The sequence below is a fragment of the Heptranchias perlo genome, unplaced genomic scaffold (assembly GCF_035084215.1).
Source record: "Heptranchias perlo isolate sHepPer1 unplaced genomic scaffold, sHepPer1.hap1 HAP1_SCAFFOLD_385, whole genome shotgun sequence".
Classification (NCBI taxonomy): Eukaryota; Metazoa; Chordata; class Chondrichthyes; order Hexanchiformes; family Hexanchidae; genus Heptranchias; species Heptranchias perlo.
Genome location: NW_027139397.1, coordinates 27,358 through 51,679, shown reverse-complemented (window position 1 = coordinate 51,679; position 24,322 = coordinate 27,358). Strand labels below are relative to the sequence as shown.

At 53.1% G+C, this 24,322-nt stretch overlaps 1 protein-coding gene across 1 annotated transcript; it reads left to right on the top strand.

Moving 5' to 3' along the window:
* The first annotated feature begins 3,006 nt into the window (after window positions 1–3,006).
* Window positions 3,007–18,305, top strand: LOC137311971 (serine/arginine-rich splicing factor 2-like). Its single transcript, XM_067978781.1, has 5 exons — window positions 3,007–3,085; window positions 13,199–13,340; window positions 13,616–13,851; window positions 15,806–16,440; window positions 18,070–18,305. Exons 2-4 carry the CDS (start codon window positions 13,221–13,223, stop codon window positions 16,401–16,403), a joined length of 954 nt encoding a protein of 317 aa, XP_067834882.1. The 5' UTR covers window positions 3,007–3,085; window positions 13,199–13,220; the 3' UTR covers window positions 16,404–16,440; window positions 18,070–18,305.
* The last annotated feature ends 6,017 nt before the right edge of the window (window positions 18,306–24,322 follow it).

The following is a 24,322-nucleotide window of genomic DNA, read 5'->3' as shown; positions in this document are numbered from 1 at the left end:
GGGGTGATCTGATCGAAGTTTATAAGATATTAAGGGGAACGGATAGGGTGGATAGAGAGAAACTATTTCCGCAGGTTGGGGATTCTAGGAGTAGGGGGCACAGTCTAAAAATTAGAGCCAGACCTTTCAGGAGCGAGATTAGAAAACATTTCTACACACAAAGGGTGGTAGAAGTTTGGAATTCTCTTCTGCAAACGGCAATTGATACTAGCTCAATTGCTAAATTTAAATCTGAGATAGATATCTTTTTGGCAACCAAAGGTATTAAGGGATATGGGCCAAAGGCAGGTATATGGAGTTAGATCACAGATCAGCCATGATCTTATCAAATGGCGGAGCAAGCACGAGGGGCTGAATGGCCTACTCCTGTTCCTATGTTCCGATGTTCGACAGGGTAGACGGAGAGAAGATGTTTCCACTTGCGGGGGGAGACCAGAACTAGGGGGCCATAAATATAAGATGGTCACTAATAAATCCAATCGGGAATTCAGGAGAAACTTGTTTCCCCAGAGAGTGGTGAGAATGTGGAACTCGCTCCCACAAGGAGTAGTTGAGGTGAATAGTGTAGATGGATTTAAGGGGGAAGCTGGATAAACACATGAGGGAGAAAGGAATAGAAGGATATGGGGATAGGGTGAGATGGAGTAGGGAAGGAGGAGGCTCGTGTGGAGCATAGACACCGGCATGGACCTGTTGGGCCGAATGGCCTGTTTCCGTGCTGTACGTTCATTGTGATCTTATGTAATAATACAGGTCAGGGTCTGGGTATGGTTCAGAGGGTAAGGTACCCCCTGAGTCTGGTTCTTTCAGTGCTCCCTCTTCCCCTATATATATAACATGTGACACTGCCTGTGCCTCGGACTGCACTGAGCAGATCACATGTAATCCTTTGATTTATTTTGCCAAATCCCATTCCCCCTCCTGTTCTGGATCATATTTCCAAGACTTTGATGTGTTTACCACGGTTCGAGTGACCGCAGGTTTTTTTTGGGTTTAGGGCAAATCGAGAGGAAAAAATAAATTAAAAGTAAATCGGACAAATGGCCTAATTCTTGCCCCCCCTCCCCCCTAAACGGGAAGGAAATCCTTCCCCAAAATGGACTGAATATTAAATAATCGTATAAAATGGGAAATTTGGACAGAAATGATCAGTTCTATTGATAAATTATTAAGAGTAAGCCGAATTGTTGTCTCTCTCCCCCCAAAAAAGGAAATAGTTGCCCAAAATGGATAGAGTATTCAAAATAAAAAATTAACAATAAATAACCTTCTAAAATGGGAGAGGTGGAGAGAAATGATCGTTTAAAATTAATTAAAAATAAGCCCAAGTCTTGCCCCCTCCCCCAAAAAAGGAAATCTTTCCCCAAATGGAAAAATGACATTAAAAATTAATAAATAAACTTATAAAATGGGAGATTGATCCCGGGGGTCTCGGGCCGGGCGGTACCGGGGGGGGGGGGGTCTCAGGCAGGCCGGTACCGGGGGGGCGGTCTCGGGCCGGCCGGTACCGGGGGGGGGGGGTCTCAGGCAGGCCGGTACCGGGGGGGGGGGTCTCGGGCCGGCCGGTACCTGGGGGGTCTCGGGCCGGCCGGTACCGGGGGGGGCGGTCTCGGGCCGGCCGGTACCGGGGGGGGCGGTCTCGGGCCGGCCGGTACCGGGGGGGGCGGTCTCGGGCCGGCCGGTACCGGGGGGGGCGGTCTCGGGCCGGCCGGTACCGGGGGGGCGGTCTCGGGCCGGCCGGTACCGGGGGGGCGGTCTCGGGCCGGCCGGTACCGGGGGGGGGCGGTCTCGGGCCGGCCGGTACCGGGGGGGGCGGTCTCGGGCCGGCCGGTACCGGGGGGGGGTCTCGGGCCGGCCGGTACCCGGGGGGGGGGTCTCGGGCCGGCCGGTCCCGGTGTGGGGGGAGGGGGGCGCTCGGACGGTTCTCTCCCCCGCACCTCCGGACCGGAAGCACCTGCTGTTTTCAGGCAGTGAATGAGGGAATTCGGGGCTTTTCACACTCAGTTTGCCTCAGCGGATCCCCCCGGCCGGCCCTCAGCGGATCCCCCCGGCCGGCCCTCAGCGGATCCCCCAGTCCCGGGCCCTTTACCTCAGTGGATCCCCCGGCCCACCCTTCACCTCAGCGGATCTCCCTGCCAGCCCTTAGCCCTCAGTGGATCCCCCGGTGCTGGGCCCTTTACCTCAGTGGATCCCCAGCCCGCCCTTCACCTCAGTGGATCCCCCGGCCCGCCCCTTTACCTCAGTGGATCCCCGGTCCGCCCCTTTACCTCAGTGGATCCCTCGATCCACCCCTTTATCTCAGTGGATCCCGGTTCGCCCCTTTACCTCAGTGGATCCCCTTTAGCTCAATGGATCCCCGGTCGGTCCCTTCACCTCAGTGGATCCCCGGTCGGTCCCTTCACCTCAGTGGATCCCTCGGTCCGCCCCTTTTACCTCAGTGGATCCCCGGTCCGCCCCTTTTACCTCAGTGGATCCCCGGTCCGCCCCTTTTACCTCAGTGGATCCCCGGATCCCGTTCTTTACCTCAGTGGATTCCCGGTCCGCCCCTTTACCTCAGTGGATCCCCCCGGTCTGCCCCTTTACCTCAGTGGATCCCCGGATCCCGTCCTTTACCTCAGTGGATCCCCCCGGTCTGCCCCTTTACCTCAGTGGATCCCCGGATCCCGTCCTTTACCTCAGTGGATTCCCCGGTTCGCCCCTTTACCTCAGTGGATCCCCGGTCCGCCCCTTTTACCTCAGTGGATCCCCGGTCCGTCCCTTTTACCTCAGTGGATCCCCGGTCCGCCCCTTTTACCTCAGTGGATCCCCGGTCCGCCCCTTTTACCTCAGTGGATCCCCGGTCCGCCCCTTTTACCTCAGTGGATCCCCCGATCCCGGATCTCCCGCCCTTTTAACCCGCGGGACGGTTTATTTTTTTTGAATCCCAACCGCCGCTCAGGCCCCGCCCCCCCCGGGGGACCCGTTTCCCGCCCGGCGCGCACGCGGCACTTCCGGCCTCCGGCCCCGCCCCCTTCCCCTCCCTCCACACGTCACTTCCGAGCGCCATTTTCGCTTCTGAGGTTCGACGGAGACGGAGATTCTGGGGGTGAGTGAGTGAGTGAGGAAGAGGAGGGAGTGAGGGAGTGAGAGGGGAGGGAGTGAGAGGTAGTGGGGGAGGGGAGAGAGCGGGGAATGGGAGTGAGGGGGAGGGGAGTGAGTGAAACGGGGAGGGGAGGATGGAGAGGGGGAGGAGGGAGGGAGTGAGGGGGGAGGGGAATGGGGGAGGGAGGAGAGGGTGAGTGAGGGGGGGAAAGGGTTAATGGGGAGTCAGGTTGGGGAGAGAGGGGTCAGGGGTTAAAGTGGGAGGGGTTAATGGGGGCTGGGGAATGAGGGGGGAGTAAAGGGGTTAATGGGGGACAGGGAGTGGGTGGGAGGGAGGATTAAAGGGATTAACGGCTGGTCAGGGACAGAGAGGGTAAAGGGGGAGTAAATTGATGGCTGGGGGTGAAGTTGGGGTAGGGGTGAGAGTGAGAGAGGGGTAAAGGGGGGTAAAAGGATTAATGGGGGTGAGGGGGTAAAAGGGTTAATGGGGTGAGGGGGTAAAGGGGTTCATGGGGGTGAAGGGGTTCATGAGGGGGTGAAGGGGTTCATGAGAGGGTGAAGGGGTTCATGAGAGGGAGGGGGTGAAGGGGTTCATGAGGGGGAGGGGGGTGAAGGGGTTCATGAGGGGGAGGGGGGTGAAGGGGTTCATGAGGGGGAGGGGGTGAAGGGGTTCATGAGGGGGAGGGGGTGAAGGGGTTCATGAGGGGGAGGGGGTGAAGGGGTTCATGAGGGGGAGGGGGGGTGAAGGGGTTCATGAGGGGGAGGGGGTGAAGGGGTTCATGAGGGGGAGGGGGGGTGAAGGGGTTCATGAGGGGGAGGGGGTGAAGGGGTTCATGAGGGGGAGGGGGGTGAAGGGGTTCATGAGGGCGAGGGGGGGTGAAGGGGTTCATGAGGGCGAGGGGGTGAAGGGGTTCATGAGGGGGAGGGGTGAGTGAGGGGTTAATGGGGGGAGGGGTGAAGGGGTTCATGAGGGGGAGGGTGAGTGAGGGGTTAATGGGGGAGGGGTGAGTGAGGGGTTAATGGGGCTGACCGGTTAATGAGGGGGAGGGTTGAGTGGGGGGTTAATGGGGCGAGGGGAAGGGGTGAGTGAGGGGTTAATGGGGGAGTATGCGGTTCATGGGGAGGGGGAGTGTTGGGGTAAGGGAGGGGGAGTGTGGGGTAAATGTGGGAGGAGCGGAGAATGGAATTAACGTGTGGGGAGGGGGTAAATGTCGGTGAGTGGGTCCACAGTGAAGAATGGGTAAATATGGGGGAGGGGGAGTATAGGGGGGAAAGGTAAATATGGGGGAGGGGGAGTATAGGGAGAATGGGTAAATATGGGGGACAGTGAGTATAGGGGGAGGGGGGGAGTATAGGGAGAATGGGTAAATATGGGGGGGGGAGTATCGGGGGAATGGGTAAATATGGGGGGGAGTATCGGGGGAATGGATAAATATGGGGGAGAGTGAGTATAGGGGGAATAGGTAAATATGGGGGAGGGGGAGAATGGGTAAATATGGGGGACAGTGAGTACAGGGGGAATAGGTAAATATGGGGGAGGGGGAGTATAGGGAGAATGGGTAAATATGGGGGAGGGGGAGTATAGGGAGAATGGGTAAATATGGGGGAGGGGGAGTATAGGGGGAATGGGTAAATATGGGGGAGGGGGAGTATAGGGAGAATGGGTAAATATGGGGGAGTATAGGGAGAATGGGTAAATATGGGGGAGGGGGAGTATAGGGGGAATGGGTAAATATGGGGGAGGGGGAGTATAGGGGGAATGGGTAAATATGGGGGAGGGGGAGTATAGGGGGAATGGGTAAATATGGGGGAGGGGGAGTATAGGGGGAATGGGTAAATATGGGGGAGGGGGAGTATAGGGGGAATGGGTAAATATGGGGGAGAGTGAGTATAGGGGGAATGGGTAAATATGGGGGAGAGTGAGTATAGGGGGAATGGGTAAATATGGGGGAGGGGGAGTATAGGGGGAATGGGTAAATATGGGGGAGGGGGAGTATAGGGGGAATGGGTAAATATGGGGGAGGGGGAGTATAGGGGGAATGGGTAAATATGGGGGAGGGTGAGTATAGGGGGAATGGGTAAATATGGGGGAGAGTGAGTATAGGGGGAATGGGTAAATATGGGGGAGAGTGAGTATAGGGGGAATGGGTAAATATGGGGGAGAGTGAGTATAGGGGGAATGGGTAAATATGGGGGAGGGGGAGTATAGGGGGAATGGGTAAATATGGGGGAGGGGGAGTATAGGGGGAATGGGTAAATATGGGGGAGGGGGAGTATAGGGGGAATGGGTAAATATGGGGGAGGGGGAGTATAGGGGGAATGGGTAAATATGGGGGAGGGGGAGTATAGGGGGAATGGGTAAATATGGGGGAGGGGGAGTATAGGGAGAATGGGTAAATATGGGGGACAGTGAGTATAGGGGGAATAGGTAAATATGGGGGAGTATAGGGAGAATGGGGGACAGTGAGTATAGGGGGAATAGGTAAATATGGGGGGGGAGTATAGGGGGAAATGGGTAAATATGGGGGAGAGTGAGTATAGGGGGAATAGGTAAATATGGGGGGGGAGTATAGGGGGAAATGGGTAAATATGGGGGAGAGTGAGTATAGGGGGAATGGGTAAATATGGGGGAGAGTGAGTATAGGGGGAATGGGTAAATATGGGGGAGGGGGAGTATAGGGAGAATGGGTAAATAAGGGGGAGGGGGAGTATAGGGAGAATGGGTAAATATGGGGGAGGGTGAGTATAGGGGGAATAGGTAAATATGGGGGAGGGGGGAGTATAGGGGGAATGGGTAAATATGGGGGGACAGTGAGTATAGGAGGAATAGGTAAATATGGGGGAGGGGGAGTATAGGGAGAATGGGTAAATATGGGGGAGAGTGAGTATAGGGGGAATGGGTAAATATGGGGGAGGGGGAGTATAGGGAGAATGGGTAAATATGGGGGAGGGGGAGTATCGGGGGAAATGGGTAAATATGGGGGAGGGGGAGTATCGGGGGAAATGGGTAAATATGGGGTAGGGGGAGTCTTGGGGGAATGGGTAAATATGGGGTAGGGGGAGTCTTGGGGGAATGGGTAAATATGGGGGAGGGGGAGTTCGGGGGAATGGGTAAATATGGGGGAGGGGGAGTTCGGGGGAATGGGTAAATATGGGGGAGAGTGAGTATAGGGGGAATGGGTAAATATGGGGGAGGGGGAGTATAGGGGGAATGGGTAAATATGGGGGAGGGGGAGTATAGGGGGAATGGGTAAATATGGGGGAGGGTGAGTATAGGGGGAATGGGTAAATATGGGGGGACAGTGAGTATAGGAGGAATAGGTAAATATGGGGGAGGGGGAGTATAGGGAGAATAGGTAAATATGGGGGAGGGGGAGTATAGGGGGAATGGGTAAATATGGGGGAGGGTGAGTATAGGGGGAATGGGTAAATATGGGGGAGGGTGAGTATAGGGGGAATGGGTAAATCTGGGGGAGGGGGGAGTATAGGGGAATGGGTAAATATGGGCGAGGGGGAGTATTGGGGGAATGGGTAAATATGGGCGAGGGGGAGTATAGGGGGAATGGGTAAATATGGGGGAGAGTGAGTATAGGGGGAATGGGTAAATATGGGGGAGACTAAGTATAGGGGGAATGGGTAAATATGGGGGAGGGGGAGTATAGGGGGAAATGGGTAAATATGGGGGAGGGTGAGTATAGGGGGAATGGGTAAATATGGGGGAGGGTGAGTATAGGGGGAATGGGTAAATATGGGGGAGGGGGGAGTATAGGGGGAATAGGTAAATATGGGGGAGGGGGAGTATAGGGGGAATGGGTAAATATGGGGGAGGGTGAGTATAGGGGGAATGGGTAAATATGGGGGAGGGGGGAGTATAGGGGGAATAGGTAAATATGGGGGAGGGGGAGTATAGGGAGAATAGGTAAATATGGGGGAGGGGGAGTATAGGGGGAATGGGTAAATATGGGCGAGGGGGAGTCGAGGGGGAATGGGTAAATATGGGGGAGACTAAGTATAGGGGGAATGGGTAAATATGGGGGAGGGGGAGTATAGGGGGAATGGGTAAATATGGGGGAGGGGGAGTATAGGGAGAATGGGTAAATATGGGGGAGGGGGAGTTCGGGGGAATGGGTAAATATGGGGGAGGGTGATTTCGGGGGAATGGGTAAATATGGGGGAGAGTGAGTATTGGGGGAATGGGTAAATATGGGGGAGGGGGAGTATCGGGGGAATGGGTAAATAAGGGGGAGGGGGAGTATAGGGGGAATTGGTAAATATGGGGGAGGGGGAGTATAGGGGGAATGGGTAAATATGGGGGAGGGGGAGTATCGGGGGAATGGGTAAATATGGGGGAGGGTGAGTTCGGGGGAATGGGTAAATATGGGGGAGGGGGAGTGTTGGGGGAATGGGTAAATGTGGGGGAGAGTGAGTCTCTGGGGAATGGGTAAATATGGGGGAGGGTGAGTATATGGGGGAGGGGGACTATTGGGGGAATGGGTAAATATGGGGGAGGGGGAGTATAGGGGGAATGGGTAAATATGGGGGAGGGGGAGTACAGGGGGAATGGGTAAATATGGGGGAGGGGGGAGTATAGGGGGAATGGGTAAATATGGGGGAGGGGGAGTATACGGGGAATGGGTAAATATGGGGGAGGGGGAATGGGTAAATATAGGATGAGAGAGATGGACGGGGAGGGTGTCAATATGGGGGAGAGAGATAGAACGGAGGGGGTAATTATTGGGGGAGAGAGGTGGAGGGGGTAAAAATGGTCGGAGAGAGATGGAGGAGGGAGTGGGTAAATATGAGGCAAGAGTCATGGGGGAGGGAGATGGAGGGGGGGTGGGTAAAAATGGGGGGAGGGGGAATGGGTAAATGTAGGGGGAGAGTGATGGAGGGGGAGTGGGTAAATATCGGGGGAGAGATGGAGGAGGAGTGGGTGAATATGGGGGGAGAGTGAGTATCGGGGGAATGGGTAAATATGGGGGAGAGTGAGTATAGGGGGAATGGGTAAATATGGGGGAGAGTGAGTATAGGGGGAATGGGTAAATATGGGGGAGAGTGAGTATAGGGGGAATGGGTAAATATGGGGGAGAGTGAGTATAGGGGAATGGGTAAATATGGGGGAGGGGGAATATAGGGGGAATAGGTAAATATGGGGAAGGGGGAGTATAGGGAGAATGGGTAAATATGGGGGAGAGTGAGTATAGGGAGAATGGGTAAATATGGGGGAGGGGGAGTATAGGGAGAATGGGTAAATATGGGGGAGAGTGAGTATAGGGGGAATGGGTAAATATGGGGGAGAGTGAGTATAGGGAGAATGGGTAAATATGGGGAAGGGGGAGTATAGGGAGAATGGGTAAATATGGGGGAGAGTGAGTATAGGGAGAATGGGTAAATATGGGGAAGGGGGAGTATAGGGAGAATGGGTAAATATGGGGGAGAGTGAGTATAGGGGGAATGGGTAAATATGGGGGAGGGGGAATATAGGGGGAATAGGTAAATATGGGGAAGGGGGAGTATAGGGAGAATGGGTAAATATGGGGGAGGGTGAGTATAGGGGGAATGGGTAAATATGGGGGGACAGTGAGTATAGGAGGAATAGGTAAATATGGGGGAGGGGGAGTATAGGGAGAATGGGTAAATATGGGGGAGAGTGAGTATAGGGGGAATGGGTAAATATGGGGGAGGGGGAGTATAGGGAGAATGGGTAAATATGGGGGAGGGGGAGTATCGGGGGAAATGGGTAAATATGGGGGAGGGGGAGTATCGGGGGAAATGGGTAAATATGGGGTAGGGGGAGTCTTGGGGGAATGGGTAAATATGGGGTAGGGGGAGTCTTGGGGGAATGGGTAAATATGGGGGAGGGGGAGTTCGGGGGAATGGGTAAATATGGGGGAGGGGGAGTTCGGGGGAATGGGTAAATATGGGGGAGAGTGAGTATAGGGGGAATGGGTAAATATGGGGGAGGGGGAGTATAGGGGGAATGGGTAAATATGGGGGAGGGTGAGTATAGGGGGAATGGGTAAATATGGGGGAGCGTGAGTATAGGGGGAATGGGTAAATATGGGGGAGGGTGAGTTCGGGGGAATGGGTAAATATGGGGGAGTGGGGAGTATAGGGGGAATGGGTAAATATGGGGGAGGGGGGAGTATTGGGGGAATGGGTAAATATGGGGGAGGGGGAGTATCGGGGGAATGGGTAAATATGGGGGAGGGGGAGTTTCGGGAGAATGGGTAAATATGGGGGAGGGGGTGTATAGGGGGAATGGGTAAATATGGGGGAGGGGGGAGTATAGGTGCAATGGGTAAATATGGGGGAGTATAGGGGGAATGGGTAAATATGGGGGAGGGAGAGTATAGGGGGAATGGGTAAATATGGGGGAGGGGGAGTATAGGGGGAATGGGTAAATATGGGGGAGGGGGAGTATAGGGGGAATGGGTAAATATGGGGGCAGGGGAGTATACGGGGAATGGGTAAATATGGGGGAGGGGGAGTTTCGGGAGAATGGGTAAATATAGGATGAGAGAGATGGACGGGGAGGGTGTAAATATGGGGGAGAGAGATAGAACGGAGGGGGTAATTATTGGGGGAGAGAGGTGGAGGGGGGTAAAAATGGTCGGAGAGAGATGGAGGAGGGAGTGGGTAAATATGAGGCAAGAGTGATGGGGGAGGGAGATGGAGGGGGGTGGGTAAAAACGGGGGGAGGGGGGTGGGTAAAAACGGGGGGAGGGGGAATGGGTAAATGTAGGGGGAGAGTGATGGAGGGGGAGTGGGTCAATATCGGGGGAGAGATGGAGGGGGAGTGGGTAAATATGGGTGGAGATGGAGGGGGAGTGGGTAAATATGGGGGGAGATGGAGGGGGAGTGGGTAAATATGGGGGGGAGATGGAGGGGGAGTGGGTAAATATGGGGGGAGATGGAGGGGGAGTGGGTAAATATGGGGGGAGATGGAGGAAGAGTGGGTAAATATGGGGGGGAGAGATGGAGGGGGAGTGGGTAAATATGGGGGGGAGAGATGGAGGGGGAGTGGGTAAATATGGGGGAGATGGAGGGGGAGTGGGTAAATATGGGAGGGGGGTGGGTAAATATGGGGGGAGATGGAGGGGGAGTGGGTAAATATTGGGGGGAGATGGAAGGGGAGTGGGTAAATGGGGGGGAGATGGAAGGGGAGTGGGTAAATGGGGGGGAGATGGAGGGGGAGTGGGTAAATATGGGAGGGGGGTGGGTAAATATGGGGGGAGATGGAGGGGGAGTGGGTAAATATTGGGGGGGAGATGGAAGGGGAGTGGGTAAATGGGGGGGAGATGGAAGGGGAGTGGGTAAATGGGGGGGAGATGGAGGGGGAGTGGGTAAATATGGGAGGGGGGTGGGTAAATATGGGGGGAGATGGAGGGGGAGTGGGTAAATATTGGGGGGGAGATGGAAGGGGAGTGGGTAAATGGGGGGGAGATGGAAGGGGAGTGGGTAAATGGGGGGGAGATGGAGGGGGAGTGGGTAAATGGGGGGGAGATGGAGGGGGAGTGGGTAAATGGGGGTAGATGGAGGGGGAGTGGGTAAATGGGGGGGGAGATGGAGGGGGAGTGGGTAAATGGAGGGGGAGTGGGTAAATATGGGGGAGAGATGGAGGGGGAGTGGGTAAATATGGGGGGGAGATGGAGGAAGAGTGGGTAAATATGGGGGGGAGAGATGGAGGGGGAGTGGGTAAATATGGGGGGGAGAGATGGAGGGGGAGTGGGTAAATATGGGGGGGAGATGGAGGGGGAGTGGGTAAATATGGGGGGGAGATGGAGGGGGAGTGGGTAAATATGGGGGAGAGATGGAGGGGGAGTGGGTAAATATGGGGGAGAGATGGAGGGGGAGTGGGTAAATATGGGGGGGGGAGATGGAGGGGGAGTGGGTCAATGGGGGGGGAGATGGTGGGGGGAGTGGGTAAATATGGAGGGGGAGTGGGTAAATATGGGGGGGAGAGATGGAGGGGAAGTGGGTAAATATGGGGGGGGAGAGATGGAGGGGAAGTGGGTAAATATGGGGGGGGGAGATGGACGGGGAGTGGGTAAATATGGGGCGGGAGGGGAAGAGTTATAGAATCATAGAAGTTTACAACATGGAAACAGGCCCTTCGGCCCAACATGTCCATGTCGCCCAGTTTATACCACTAAGCTAGTCCCAGTTGCCTGCACTTGGCCCATATCCCTCAATACCCATCTTACCCATGTAACTGTCCAAATGCTTTTTAAAAGACAAAATTGTACCCGCCTCTACTACTGCCTCTGGCAGCTCGTTCCAGACACTTACCACCCTTTGAGTGAAAAAATTGCCCCTCTGGACCCTTTTGTATCTCTCCCCTCTCACCTTAAATCTATGTCCCCTCGTTATAGACTCCCCTACCTTTGGGAAAAGATTTTGACTATCTACCTTATCTATGCCCCTCATTATTTTATAGACTTCTATAAGATCACCCCTTAACCTCCTACTCTCCAGGGAAAAAAGTCCCAATCTATCTAACCTCTCCCTATAAGTCAAACCATCAAGTCCCAGTAGCATCCGAGTAAATCTTTTCTGCACTCTTTCTAGTTTAATAATATCCTTTCTATAATAGGGTGACCAGAACTGTACACAGTACTCCAAGTGTGGCCTTACTAATGTCTTGTACAACTTCAACAAGACATCCCAACTCCTGTATTCAATGTTCTGACCAATGAAACCAAGCATGCCGAATGCCTTCTTCACCACCCTATCCACCTGTGACTCCACTTTCAAGGAGCTATGAACCTGTACTCCTAGATCTCTTTGTTCTATAACTCTCCCCAACGCCCTACCATTAACGGAGTAGGTCCTGGCCCGATTCGATCTCCCAAAATGCATCACCTCACATTTATCTAAATTAAACTCCATCTGCCATTCATCGGCCCACTGGCCCAATTTATCAAGATCCCGTTGCAATCCTAGATAACCTTCTTCACTGTCCACAATGCCACCAATCTTGGTGTCATCTGCAAACTTATTAACCATGCCTCCTAAATTCTCATCCAAATCATTAATATAAATAACAGCGGACCCAGCACCGATCCCTGAGGCACACCGCTGGTCACAGGCCTCCAGTTTGAAAAACAACCCTCTACAACCACCCTCTGTCTTCTGTCGTCAATCCAATTTTGTATCCAATTGGCTACCTCACCTTGGATCCCATGAGATTTAACCTTATGTAACAACCTACCATGCGGTACCTTGTCAAATGCTTTGCTGAAGTCCATGTAGACCACGTCTACTGCACAGCCCTTATCTATCTTCTTGGTTACCCCTTGAAAAAACTCAATCAAATTCGTGAGACATGATTTTCCTCTCGCAAAACCATGCTGACTGTTCCTAATCAGTCCCTGCCTCTCCAAATGCCTGTAGATCCTGTCCCTCAGAATACCCTCTAACAACTTACCCACTACAGATGTCAGGCTCACCGGTCTGTCGTTCCCAGGCTTTTCCCTGTCGCCCTTCTTAAACAAAGGCACAACATTTGCTACCCTCCAATCTTCAGGCACCTCACCTGTAGCTGTCGATGATTCAAATATCTCTGCTAGGGGACCCGCAATTTCCTCCCATAACGTCCTGGGATACATTTCATCAGGTCCCGGAGATTTATCTACCTTGATGCGCGTTAAGACTTCCAGCACCTCCCTCTCTGTAATATGTACACTCCTCAAGACATCACTATTTATTTCCCCAAGTTCCCTAACATCCATGCCTTTCTCAACCGTAAATACCGATGTGAAATATTCATTCAGGATCTCACCCATCTCTTGTGGTTCCGCACACAGATGACCTTGTTGATCCTTAAGAGGCCCTACTCTCTCCCTAGTTACTCTTTTGCCCTTTATTGTATTTGCAGAAGCTCTTTGGATTCTCCTTTGCCTTATCTGCCAAAGCAATGGAGGGGGAGTGGGGAAATATAGGGGGAGAGATGGAGTGGGGAAATATGGGGAGCGAGAGATCGAGGGGGTGAGAGAGAACTGATAATTCGCAGCCTGCCCTCGGCGGGACCCTCCCCCCCCTCCCCCCTCCCCCTGCCCTCGGCGGCACTGGTTGAGTTCCCGTGTGTTTCACTTGGCGCTGTTTCTGCCTCCAGGAATATCGCTGGGAATCTTGCAATGAGCTACGATCGGAGCGGACCCCCTGACATCGAAGGAATGACGAGCCTGAAAGTCGACAATCTGACCTACAGAACGTCGCCAGAAACACTGAAACGGGTCTTTGAGAAGTACGGAGAGGTGAGAGCTTCACTCTGTGTGGGTTCAGGCGGTGACTGACCTCTCACCCTCTCTGCACCCTGTCAGGCACGAACTTTGAACCTTGAACCTGCTGGCTGCATTTCAGGGGTGCTGTATCCTCGAACTCTATCCCCCTCTCCTCTCCTCTCTACACCCACGTAAACACCCCCTCAGCCTTGTATCCTCTAACTCTAGCCCCCCCCCCCACCCCTCTCAGTGCCCAAGTAAACCCCCAGCCCTGTATCCTGTAACTGTATCCCCCTCTCTGTACCCAGGTCGGGGACGTGTACATCCCACGCGACCGTTTCACCCGGGAGAGCAGAGGATTTGCCTTTGTGCGTTTCTACGACAAGCGGGACGCGGAGGATGCCATCGACGCCATGGATGGGGCCATTCTGGATGGGCGTGAGCTGAGGGTGCAGATGGCCAGATACTCGCGCCCGCCCGACTCCTATCGCAGGGGTGGGGGAGGCAGCAACCGCAGGTCCAGTCGCTACAGGAGAAGCAGGAGGTGGGTGTCCTTGGGGAGTGGGCATCGTGGTATCTGAGCCCAGAGTTTATCGACAGCGTGTCTCCAGGACTGTGTTAATATTTACAGGAGGTCCCCGGGACTGTGTTAATATTTACAGGGGGTCTCAGGGACTGTGTTAATATTTACAGGAGGTCCCCGGGACTGTGTTAATATTTACAGGGGGTCTCCGGGACTGTGTTAATAATTACATGGGATCTCTGGGAGGGTAAGAATATTTACAGGGGGCCTCTGGGAGTGTGTTAATATTTACATGGGGTCTCCGGGTGGGTAAGACTATTTACATGGGGTCTCCGGGGGTGTGTTAATATTTACAGGGGGTCCCCGGGAGTGTGTTAATATTTACAGGGGGTCTCCGGGAGTGTGTTAATATTTACAGGGGGTCCCCGGGAGTGTTAATATTTACAGGGGGTCTCCGGCAGTGTGTTAATATTTACAGGGGGTCTCGGGGAGTGTGTTAATATTTACAGGGGGTCTCCAGGAGTGTGTTAATATTGACAGGGGGTCTCCGGGACTGTGTTAATAATTACATGGGGTCTCTGGAAGGGTAAGAATATTTACAGGGGGCCTCTGGGAGTGTGTTAATATTTACATGGGGTCTCCGGGTGCGTAAGAATATTTACATGGGGTCTCCGGGGGTGTGTTAATATTTACAGGGGGTCTCCGGGAGTGTGTTAATATTTACAGGGGGTCCCCGGGAGTGTGTTAATATTTACAGGGGGTCTCCAGGAGTGCGTTAATATTTACAGGGGGTCTCGGGGAGTGCGTTAATATTTACAGGGGGTCTCGGGGAGTGTGTTAATATTTACAGGGGGTCCCCGGGAGTGTGTTAATATTTACAGGGGGTCTCCGGGAGTGTGTTAATATTTACAGGGGGTCTCCGGGAGTGTGTTAATATTTACAGGGGGTCTCGGAGTGTGTTAATATTTACAGGGGGTCTCCGGGAGTGTGTTAATATTTACAGGGGGTCTCCGGGAGTGTGTTATTATTTACAGGGGGTCTCGGAGTGTGTTAATATTTACAGGGGGTCTCCGGGAGTGTGTTAATATTTACAGGGGGTCTCCGGGAGTGTGTTAATATTTACAGGGGGTCTCCGGGAGTGTGTTAATATTTACAGGGGGTCTCCGGGAGTGTGTTAATATTTACAGGGGGTCTCCGGGAGTGTGTTAATATTTACAGGGGGTGTCGGAGTGTGTTAATATTTACAGGGGGTCTCCGGGAGTGTGTTAATATTTACAGGGGGTCTCCGGGAGTGTGTTAATATTTACAGGGGGTCTCCAGGAGTGTGTTAATATTTACAGGGGGTCTCTGGGAGTGTGTTAATATTTACAGGGGCTCTCCGGGAGTGTGTTAATATTTACAGGGGGTCTCCGGGAGTGTGTTAATATTTACAGGGGGTCTCGGAGTGTGTTAATATTTACAGGGGGTCTCCAGGAGTGTGTTAATATTTGCAGGGGGTCTCTGGGAGTGTGTTAATATTTACAGGGGGTCTCCGGGAGTGTGTTAATATTTACAGCGGGTCTCCGGGAGTGTGTTAATATTTGCAGGCGGTCTCTGGGAGTGTGTTAATATTCACAGGGGGTCTCTGGGAGTGTGTTAATATTTGCAGGCGGTCTCTGGGAGTGTGTTAATATTTACAGGGGGTCTCTGGGAGTGTGTTAATATTTACAGGGGGTCTCCGGGAGTGTGTTAATATTTACAGCGGGTCTCCGGGAGTGTGTTAATATTTACAGGGGGTCTCCAGGAGTGTGTTAATATTTGCAGGCGGTCTCTGGGAGTGTGTTAATATTTACAGGGGGTCTCCGGGAGTGTGTTAATATTTACAGCGGGTCTCCGGGAGTGTGTTGTCGGTTTGTTGGATTGGGGAGGAGGGGGGATTGTGGGTGTTAATTGAATGTGATTCTTCGATGTCCTGTTTTCTGACGCTCTGTCCCAGCCCGAGGCGGAGACGTCGTAGCCGGTCGAGGACCAGGAGCCGCAGCAGGACACGTTCGAGCCGATCTCGCTCCCGCTCCCGATCCCGCTCCAGGTCTCGCTCCAAGAACACGGCCCGGGGGAAGGGTCAATCCAGGTCCAAGCCCTCCCGCTCGCTCTCCCGCTCCCGCTCCCGTTCCCGTTCCCGCTCCAAGTCCCCCTCGCCCGTGAAGTCGGAGGGCAAGGGGGCCTCGAGGAGCAAATCCCGCTCGCGGTCGAAGGAGCCGGAGGCGGAGAGATCCAGGTCGCGGTCGCTGGAGAGGTCGCCAGAGCAGGAGCGGGAGCGTTCGGGGTCGCCGGAGGGGGAGAGGTCGCCAGAGGGGGAGAGTTCGCCGGCCCAGGAGGGCTGCAGGTCACCGGAGAGGGAGAGGTCGCCCGAGGGGGACGGCTCGCCCCAGAGGTCGCCGGCCGAGAAGGAGCGGTCCCGGTCCAGGTCCCGGTCCCGGTCCCCGGAGATGTCGAAGTCGCCCGTCAAATCCCGCTCCGCCTCCCCGGAAAGGAATTCCGAGCCTCGGTCGCGGTCCAAGTCTCCCGCAGCCAGTCCCCCCGACGCAGAGTGACGCAATCGGGTAGTGCTAGGAGGCGACTCTCAGCCGCGTAAGTACTGAGTGGCCGGGCAGCCTGTAAGAGTGGTCTCCGCGAATCTCTGTACCCTGCGCCCCTCTGCCTCCACACATGGCCCTGCCTCTCTCTCTCGACTGTAGTTCAATGGATCAGTATTTACAGGGGGTCCCTGGGAGTGTGTTAATATTTGCAGGGGGTCTCCGGGAGTGTGTTAATATTTACAGGGGGTCCCTGGGAGTGTGTTAATATTTGCAGGGGGTCTCCGGGAGTGTGTTAATATTTACAGGGGGTCTCCGGGAGTGTGTTAATATTTACAGGGGGTCTCGGGGAGTGTGTTAATATTTACAGGGGGTCTCGGGGAGTGTATTAATATTTACAGGGAGTCCCCGGGAGTGTGTTAATATTTACAGGGAGTCCCCGGGAGTGTGTTAATATTTGCAGGGGGTCTCCGGGAGTGTGTTAATATTTGCAGGGGGTCTCCGGGAGTGTGTTAATATTTACAGGGGGTCTCCGGGAGTGTGTTAATATTTACAGGGGGTCTCCGGGAGTGTGTTAATATTTACAGGGGGTCTCCGGGAGTGTGTTAATATTTACAGGGGGTCTCCGGGAGTGTGTTAATATTTACAGGGAGTCCCCGGGAGTGTGTTAATATTTAACAGGGGCTCCCCGGGAGTGTGTTAATATTTACAGGGGGTCTCCGGGAGTGTGTTAATATTTACAGGGGGTCTCGTGGAGCATGTTAATATTTACAGGGTGTATCATAGCATTATAAGAACATAAGAAATAGGAGCAGGAGTAGGCCAATCGGCCCCCCGATCCTGCTCCGCCATTCAATAAGATCATGACTGATCTGATCCTAACCTCAAATCTAAATTCATGTCCAATTTCCTGCCCGCTCCCCGTAACCCCGAATTCCCTTTACTTCTAGGAAACTGTCTATTTCTGTTTTAAATTTATTCAATGATGTAGCTTCCACAGCTTCTTGCGGCAGCAAATTCCACAGACCTACCACCCTCTGAGTGAAGAAGTTTCCCCTCATCTCAGTTTTGAAAGAGCAGCCCCTTATTCTAAGATTATGCCCCCTAGTTCCAGTTTCACCCATCCTTGGGAACATCCTTACCGCATCCACCCGATCAAGCCCCTTCACAATCTTATATGTTTCAATAAGATCGCCTCTCATTCTTCTGAACTCCAATGAGTAGAGTCCCAATCTACTCAACCTCTCCTCGTATGTCCGCCCCCTCATCCCCGGGATTAACCGAGTGAACCTTCTTTGTACTGCCTCGAGAGCAAGTATGTCTTTTCTTAAGTATGGACACCAAAACTGTATGCAGTATTCCAGGTGCGGTCTCACCAATACCTTATATGGTGAAGTACAACACAGAGGAAGCAATTTGGCCCGTCGTGCCTTGGCCGGATCTTTGAAAACTCTGCAATTATTCCCACTCCCCTGTTTTTTTCCCCGTTGCCGTGTGCCACTATTTACAGGTGGTCCCCAGGTGTGTCTTAATGCTTACGGAAGGGCTGTCATTACTCTCTCTCGGGGTCACCGCGCGTGTGTGTGTGTCTCCCTGTGTCTCTTTTCCGACCCCGCTCTATTTGCTGTGTCAAGTTTAATTTTGCCAGTGTGTAATCACCAATCCTCCCTCTCTCTCTGACCAGGGTTCGGTGAATGTCCTTGAAGACTCTGTCGGGAGAATCGTCAGGAATCGTCTGTAGTGTATGAGGAGGAGGAGGGAACAAAGGAATCTTTAAAGAGCTGGTGTATTCTGGGATGTGAGGGGGAGTGGTGTGACGGGATGCCTGATTGGCCCTCTGTCAGGACCATCTCCTTCCTTTACAGGCGGGCTCATTCATTCTGCTTTATCTTTGTTTATATAAAAAAAATTACAAAAATATTTCCTCCCGAGTGGCTGGTTTTGTCTGTGGGTTGGGTGGAGCGTGTCTCCTCCTGTTTTCAGGGCGCTCGCAATTAATCCCGTCCCGGGCCCTCCATGCTGTGCAACTGTTGGTTCCAGAGATTGAGAGAGAACGATGGGGAGAGAGCAGGGCAGTGTTTTTAGTTTGGGATTGATACAGGGCTATGGGGAGAGAGTGGGATCAGTTTGGGAATTGATACAGGGCTATGGGGAGAGTGTGGGGCAGCAGGATTAGTTTGGGATTGGTACAGGGCTATGGGGAGAGCAGGGCAGTGGGATTAGTTTTGGAATGATACAGGACTATTGGGAGAGAGTGGGATTAGTTTGGGATTGACACAGGGCTATGGGGAGAGAGTGGGATTAGTTTGGGATTGATACAGGGCTATGGGGAGAGAGTGGGCCAGTGGGATTAGTTTTAGATTGATACAAGGCTAGTGGGAAAGAGTGGGGCAGTGGGATTGATACAGGACTATGGGGCAAGAGTGGGGCAGTGGGATTAGTTTGGGAATGGTACTGGACGATGGGGAGAGAGTGGGGCAGTGGGATTGATACAGGACTATGGGAAGAGAGTGGGGCAGAAGGATTAGTTTGGAATTGCTCCAGGGCTATGGGGAGAGAGTGGGATTAGTTTGGGATTGAAACAGGTCTCTGTGGAGAGACCAGGCAGTGGGATTATGTTTGGGATTGATCCAGGGCTATGGGGTGAGAGTGGGGCAGTGGGATCAGTTTGGGATTGATACAGGACTATGGGGAGGGAGTGGGACAGTGGGATTAGTTTGGGGATTGATACAGGGCTATGGGGAGAGAGCGGGGCAGTGGGATCAGTTTGGGATTGATACAGGACTATGGGGAGAGAGTGGGACAGTGGGATTAGTTTGGGATTGATACAGGACTATGGGGAGAGTGTGGGGCAGTGGGATTAGTTTGGGAATGATACAAGACTATGGGGAGAGAGTGGGACAGTGGGATTAGTTTGGGAATGATACAGGACTATGGGGAGAGAATGGGGCAGTGGGATTGATACAGGGCTGTGGGGCAGTGGGATTATTTGGGATTGATACAGGACTATGGGGAGAGAGTGGGGCAGTGAGATTAGTTTGGCATTGATACAGGGCTATTGGGAGAGAGTGGGGCAGTGGGATTAGTTTGGGGTTTGGTACAGGGCTTTGGGGAGAGAGTGGGATTAGTTTGGGGATTGATACAGGGCTATGGGGAGAGAATGGGGCAGTGGGATTAGTTTGGCATTGATACAGGGCTATTGGGAGAGAGTGGGACTAGTTTGGGGTTTGGTACAGGGCTATGGGATTAGTTTTGGATTGATACAGGGCTGTGGGGAGAGAGCGGGGCAACGGGATTAGTTTGGGATTGATACAGGACTAGTGGGACAGTGGGATTAGTTTGGGGATTGATACAGGACGATGGGGCAGTGGGATTATTTGGGATTGATACAGGACTATGGGGAGAGAGTGGGATTCGTTTGGGATTGATACAGGGCTATGGGGAGAGAGCAGGGCAGTGGGATTAGTTTGGGATTGATACTGGACTATGGGCGAGAGTGGGCCAGTGGGATTAGTTTGGGATTGATTCAGGACTATGGGGAGAGTGGGACAGTGGGATTAGTTTGGGGATTGATACAGGGCTCGTGGAAGAGAGTGGGACAGTGGGATTAGTTTGGGATTGATACAGCGCTTTGGGGAGAGAGTGGGGCAGAAGGATTAGTTTGGGATTGATACTGGACTATGGGCGAGAGTGGGCCAGTGGGATTAGTGTGGGATTGATACAGCGCTTTGGGGAGAGAGTGGGGCAGAAGGATTAGTTTGGAATTGCTCCAGGGCTCTGGGGAGAGAGTGGGATTAGTTTGGGATTGATACAGGACTATGGGGTGAGAGTGGGGCAGTGGGATTAGTTTGGGAATGATACAGGACTCTGGGGAGAGAGTGGGATTAGTTTGGGGATTGATACAGGGCTATGGGGAGAGAGGGGCAGTGGGATTAGTGTGGGATTGATACAGGGCTATGGGGAGAGAGTGGGGCAGTGGGATTAGTGTGGGATTGATACAGGACTATGGGCAGAGAGGGATTAGTTTGGGATTGGTCCAGGGTTCTGGGGAGAGAGTGGGGCAGTGGGATTAGTTTGGGAATGATAGTGCTATGGGGAGAGAGTGGTGCAGTGGGATTAGTTTGGGAATGATACAGGACTATGGGGAGAGAGTGGGGCAGTGGGATTAGTTTGGGAATGATACAGGACTATGGGGAGAGAATGGGATTAGTGTGGGATTGATACAGGAATATGGGCAGTGAGGGATTAGTTTGGGATTGGTACAGGGCTATGGGGAGAGAGTGGGGTTAGTTTGGGATTGATACAGGGCTATGGGGAGAGGGATTGATACAGGACTATGGGCAGAGAGGGATTAGTTTGGGATTGGTACAGGGCTATGGGGAGAGAGTGGGGCAGTGGGGTTATTTTGGGATTGATACAGGACTTTGGGGGGAGGGAAGGATTTTTTTTGGTTCGATATCGGACTGGGGAGGGAGTGTGGCAATGGGATTGGTTTGGGGATTTGGACAGGGCCATGGGAAGAGAGAGGGCCAGTGGGATTCGTTTGGGGATTCAAACAGGGCTATGGGGAGAGAGTGGGATTGGTACAGGACTATGGGGAGGGAGAGGGGCAGTCGGATTAGTTCGGGAATGATACAGGATTATGGGGAGAGGGAGGGATTACTTTTGGGTTGATACAGGACTGGGGAGGGAGTGGGGCAGTGGGATTAGTTTGGGGATTGATACAGGACTATGGGGAGAGAGTGGGGCAGTGGGATTAGTTTGGGGATTGATACAGGACTATGGGGAGAGAGTGGGGCAGTGGGATTAGTTTGGGGATTGATACAGGGCTATGGGGAGAGAGCGGGGCAGTGGGATTAGTTTGGGATTGATACAGGACTATGGGGAGAGAGTGGGGCAGTGGGATTAGTTTGGGGATTGATACAGGACTATGGGGAGAGAGTGGGGCAGTGGGATTAGTTTGGGGATTGATACAGGACTATGGGGAGAGAGTGGGGCAGTGGGATTAGTTTGGGGATTGATACAGGACTATGGGGAGAGAGTGGGGCAGTGGGATTAGTTTGGGGATTGATACAGGGCTATGGGGAGAGAGCGGGGCAGTGGGATTAGTTTGGGATTGATACAGGGCTATGGGGAGAGAGCGGGGCAGTGGGATTAGTTTGGGATTGATACAGGGCAATGGGGAGAGTGGGACAGTGAGATTCGTTTGGGGATTGATACAGGGCTATGGGGAGAGAGTGGGGCAGTGAGAATAGTTTTGGATTGATACTGGACTATGGGGAGAGAGTGGGGCTGTGGGATTAGTTTTGGATTGATACTGGACTATGGGGAGAGAGTGGGGCAGTGGGATTAGTTTGGGATTGATACAGGGCAATGGGGAGAGAGTGGGCCAGTGGGATTAGTTAGGGAATGATACAGGACTATGGGGAGAGAATGGGATTAGTGTGGGATTGATACAGGAATATGGGCAGTGAGGGATTAGTTTGGGATTGGTACAGGGCTGTGGGGAGAGAGTGGGGTTAGTTTGGGATTGATACAGGGCTATGGGGAGAGAGGGATTGATACAGGACTATGGGCAGAGAGGGATGAGTTTGGGATTGGTACAGGGCTATGGGGAGAGAGTGGGGCAGTGGGGTTATTTTGGGATTGATACAGGACTTTGGGGGGAGGGAAGGATTTTTTTTGGTTCGATATCGGACTGGGGAGGGAGTGTGGCAATGGGATTGGTTTGGGGATTTGGACAGGGCCATGGGAAGAGAGCGGGCCAGTGGGATTAGTTTGGGGATTCAAACAGGGCTATGGGGAGAGAGTGGGATTGGTACAGGACTATGGGGAGGGAGAGGGGCAGTCGGATTAGTTCGGGAATGATACAGGATTATGGGGAGAGGGAGGGATTACTTTTGGGTTGATACAGGACTGGGGAGGGAGTGGGGCAGTGGGATTAGTTTGGGGATTGATACAGGACTATGGGGAGAGAGTGGGGCAGTGGGATTAGTTTGGGGATTGATACAGGGCTATGGGGAGAGAGCGGGGCAGTGGGATTAGTTTGGGATTGATACAGGACTATGGGGAGAGAGTGGGGCAGTGGGATTAGTTTGGGGATTGATACAGGACTATGGGGAGAGAGTGGGGCAGTGGGATTAGTTTGGGGATTGATACAGGACTATGGGGAGAGAGTGGGGCAGTGGGATTAGTTTGGGGATTGATACAGGGCTATGGGGAGAGAGCGGGGCAGTGGGATTAGTTTGGGATTGATACAGGGCTATGGGGAGAGAGCGGGGCAGGGGGATTAGTTTGGGATTGATACAGGGCAATGGGGAGAGTGGGACAGTGAGATTCGTTTGGGGATTGATACAGGGCTATGGGGAGAGAGTGGGGCAGTGAGATTAGTTTTGGATTGATACTGGACTATGGGGAGAGAGTGGGGCTGTGGGATTAGTTTTGGATTGATACTGGACTATGGGGAGAGAGTGGGGCAGTGGGATTCGTTTGGGATTGATACAGGGCAATGGGGAGAGAGTGGGGCAGTGGGATTAGTTTTGGATTGATATTAGACTATGGGGAGAGAGTGGGATTAGTTTGGGATTCATACTGGACTATGGGGAGAGATTGGGACAGTGGGATTAGTTTGGGATTGATACAGGACTATGGGGAGAGAGTGGGACAGTGGGATTAGTTTGGGATTGATACAGGACTATGGGGAGAGAGTGGGACAGTGGGATTAGTTTCGGGATTGATACAGGACTATGGGGAGAGTGGGGCAGTGGGATTAGTTTGGGAATGATACAGGACTATGGGGAGTGAGTGGGGCAGTGGGATTAGTTTGTGATTGATACAGGGCTATGGGGAGAGAGTGGGTCAGTGGGATTAGTTTGCGATTGATACAGGACTATGGGGAGAGAGTGGGCCAGTGGGATTAGTTAAGGATTGATACAAGGCTAGTGGGAGAGAGTGGGACAGTGGGATTGATACAGGACTATGGGACGAGAGTGGGACAGTGGGATTAGTTTGGGAATGGTACTGGACTATGGGGAGAGAGTGGGGCAGTGGGATTGATACTGGACTATGGGGAGAGAGTGGGGCAGAAGGATTAGTTTGGAATTGCTCCAGGGCTATGGGGAGAGAGTGGGATTAGTTTGGGATTGAAACAGGTCTCTGTGGAGAGACCAGGGCAGTGGGATTAGTTTGGGAATGATACAGTGCTATGGGGAGAGAGTGGGGCAGTGGGATTAGTTTGGGATTGATACTGGACTATGGGGAGAGAGTGGATCAGTGGGATTAGTTAGGGATTGATACAAGGCTAGTGGGAGAGAGTGGGACAGTGGGATTGATACAGGACTATGGGACGAGAGTGGGACAGTGGGATTAGTTTGGGAATGGTACTGGACTATGGGGAGAGAGTGGGGCAGAAGGATTAGTTTGGAATTGCTCCAGGGCTATGGGGAGAGAGTGGGATTAGTTTGGGATTGAAACAGGTCTCTGTGGAGAGACCAGGGCAGTGGGATTAGTTTGGGAATGATACAGTGCAATGGGGAGAGAGTGGTGCAGTGGGATTAGTTTGGGAATGATACAGGACTATGGGGAGAGAGTGGGGCAGTGGGATTGATACAGGACTATGGGGAGAGAGTGGAACAGTGGGATTACTTTGGGATTGACACAGGACTATGGGGAGAGAGTGGGGCAGTGGGATAAGTTTGGGACTGATACAGGAATATGGGGAGAGGGTGGGGCAGTGGGATTAGTTTGGGATTGATACAGGACTATGGGGAGAGAGTGGGGCAGTGGGATTAGTTTGGAGATTGGTGCAGGACTATAGGGAGAGAGCAGGGCAGTGGGATTAGTTTGGGATTGATGCAGGGCTATGGGGAGAGAGTGGGGCAGTGGGATTTGTTTGGGATTGATACTGGACTTTGGGGAGAGAGTGGGCCAGTGGGATT

Coding starts and splice junctions, on each gene's coding strand:
- LOC137311971 (XM_067978781.1), top strand. CDS start 13,221: ATGAGCTACGATCGGAGCGGACCCCCTGACATCGAAGGAATGACGAGC. Junction 13,341..13,615: donor TCTTTGAGAAGTACGGAGAG/GTGAGAGCTTCA, acceptor CTCTGTACCCAG/GTCGGGGACGTGTACATCCC. Junction 13,852..15,805: donor CGCTACAGGAGAAGCAGGAG/GTGGGTGTCCTT, acceptor GCTCTGTCCCAG/CCCGAGGCGGAGACGTCGTA.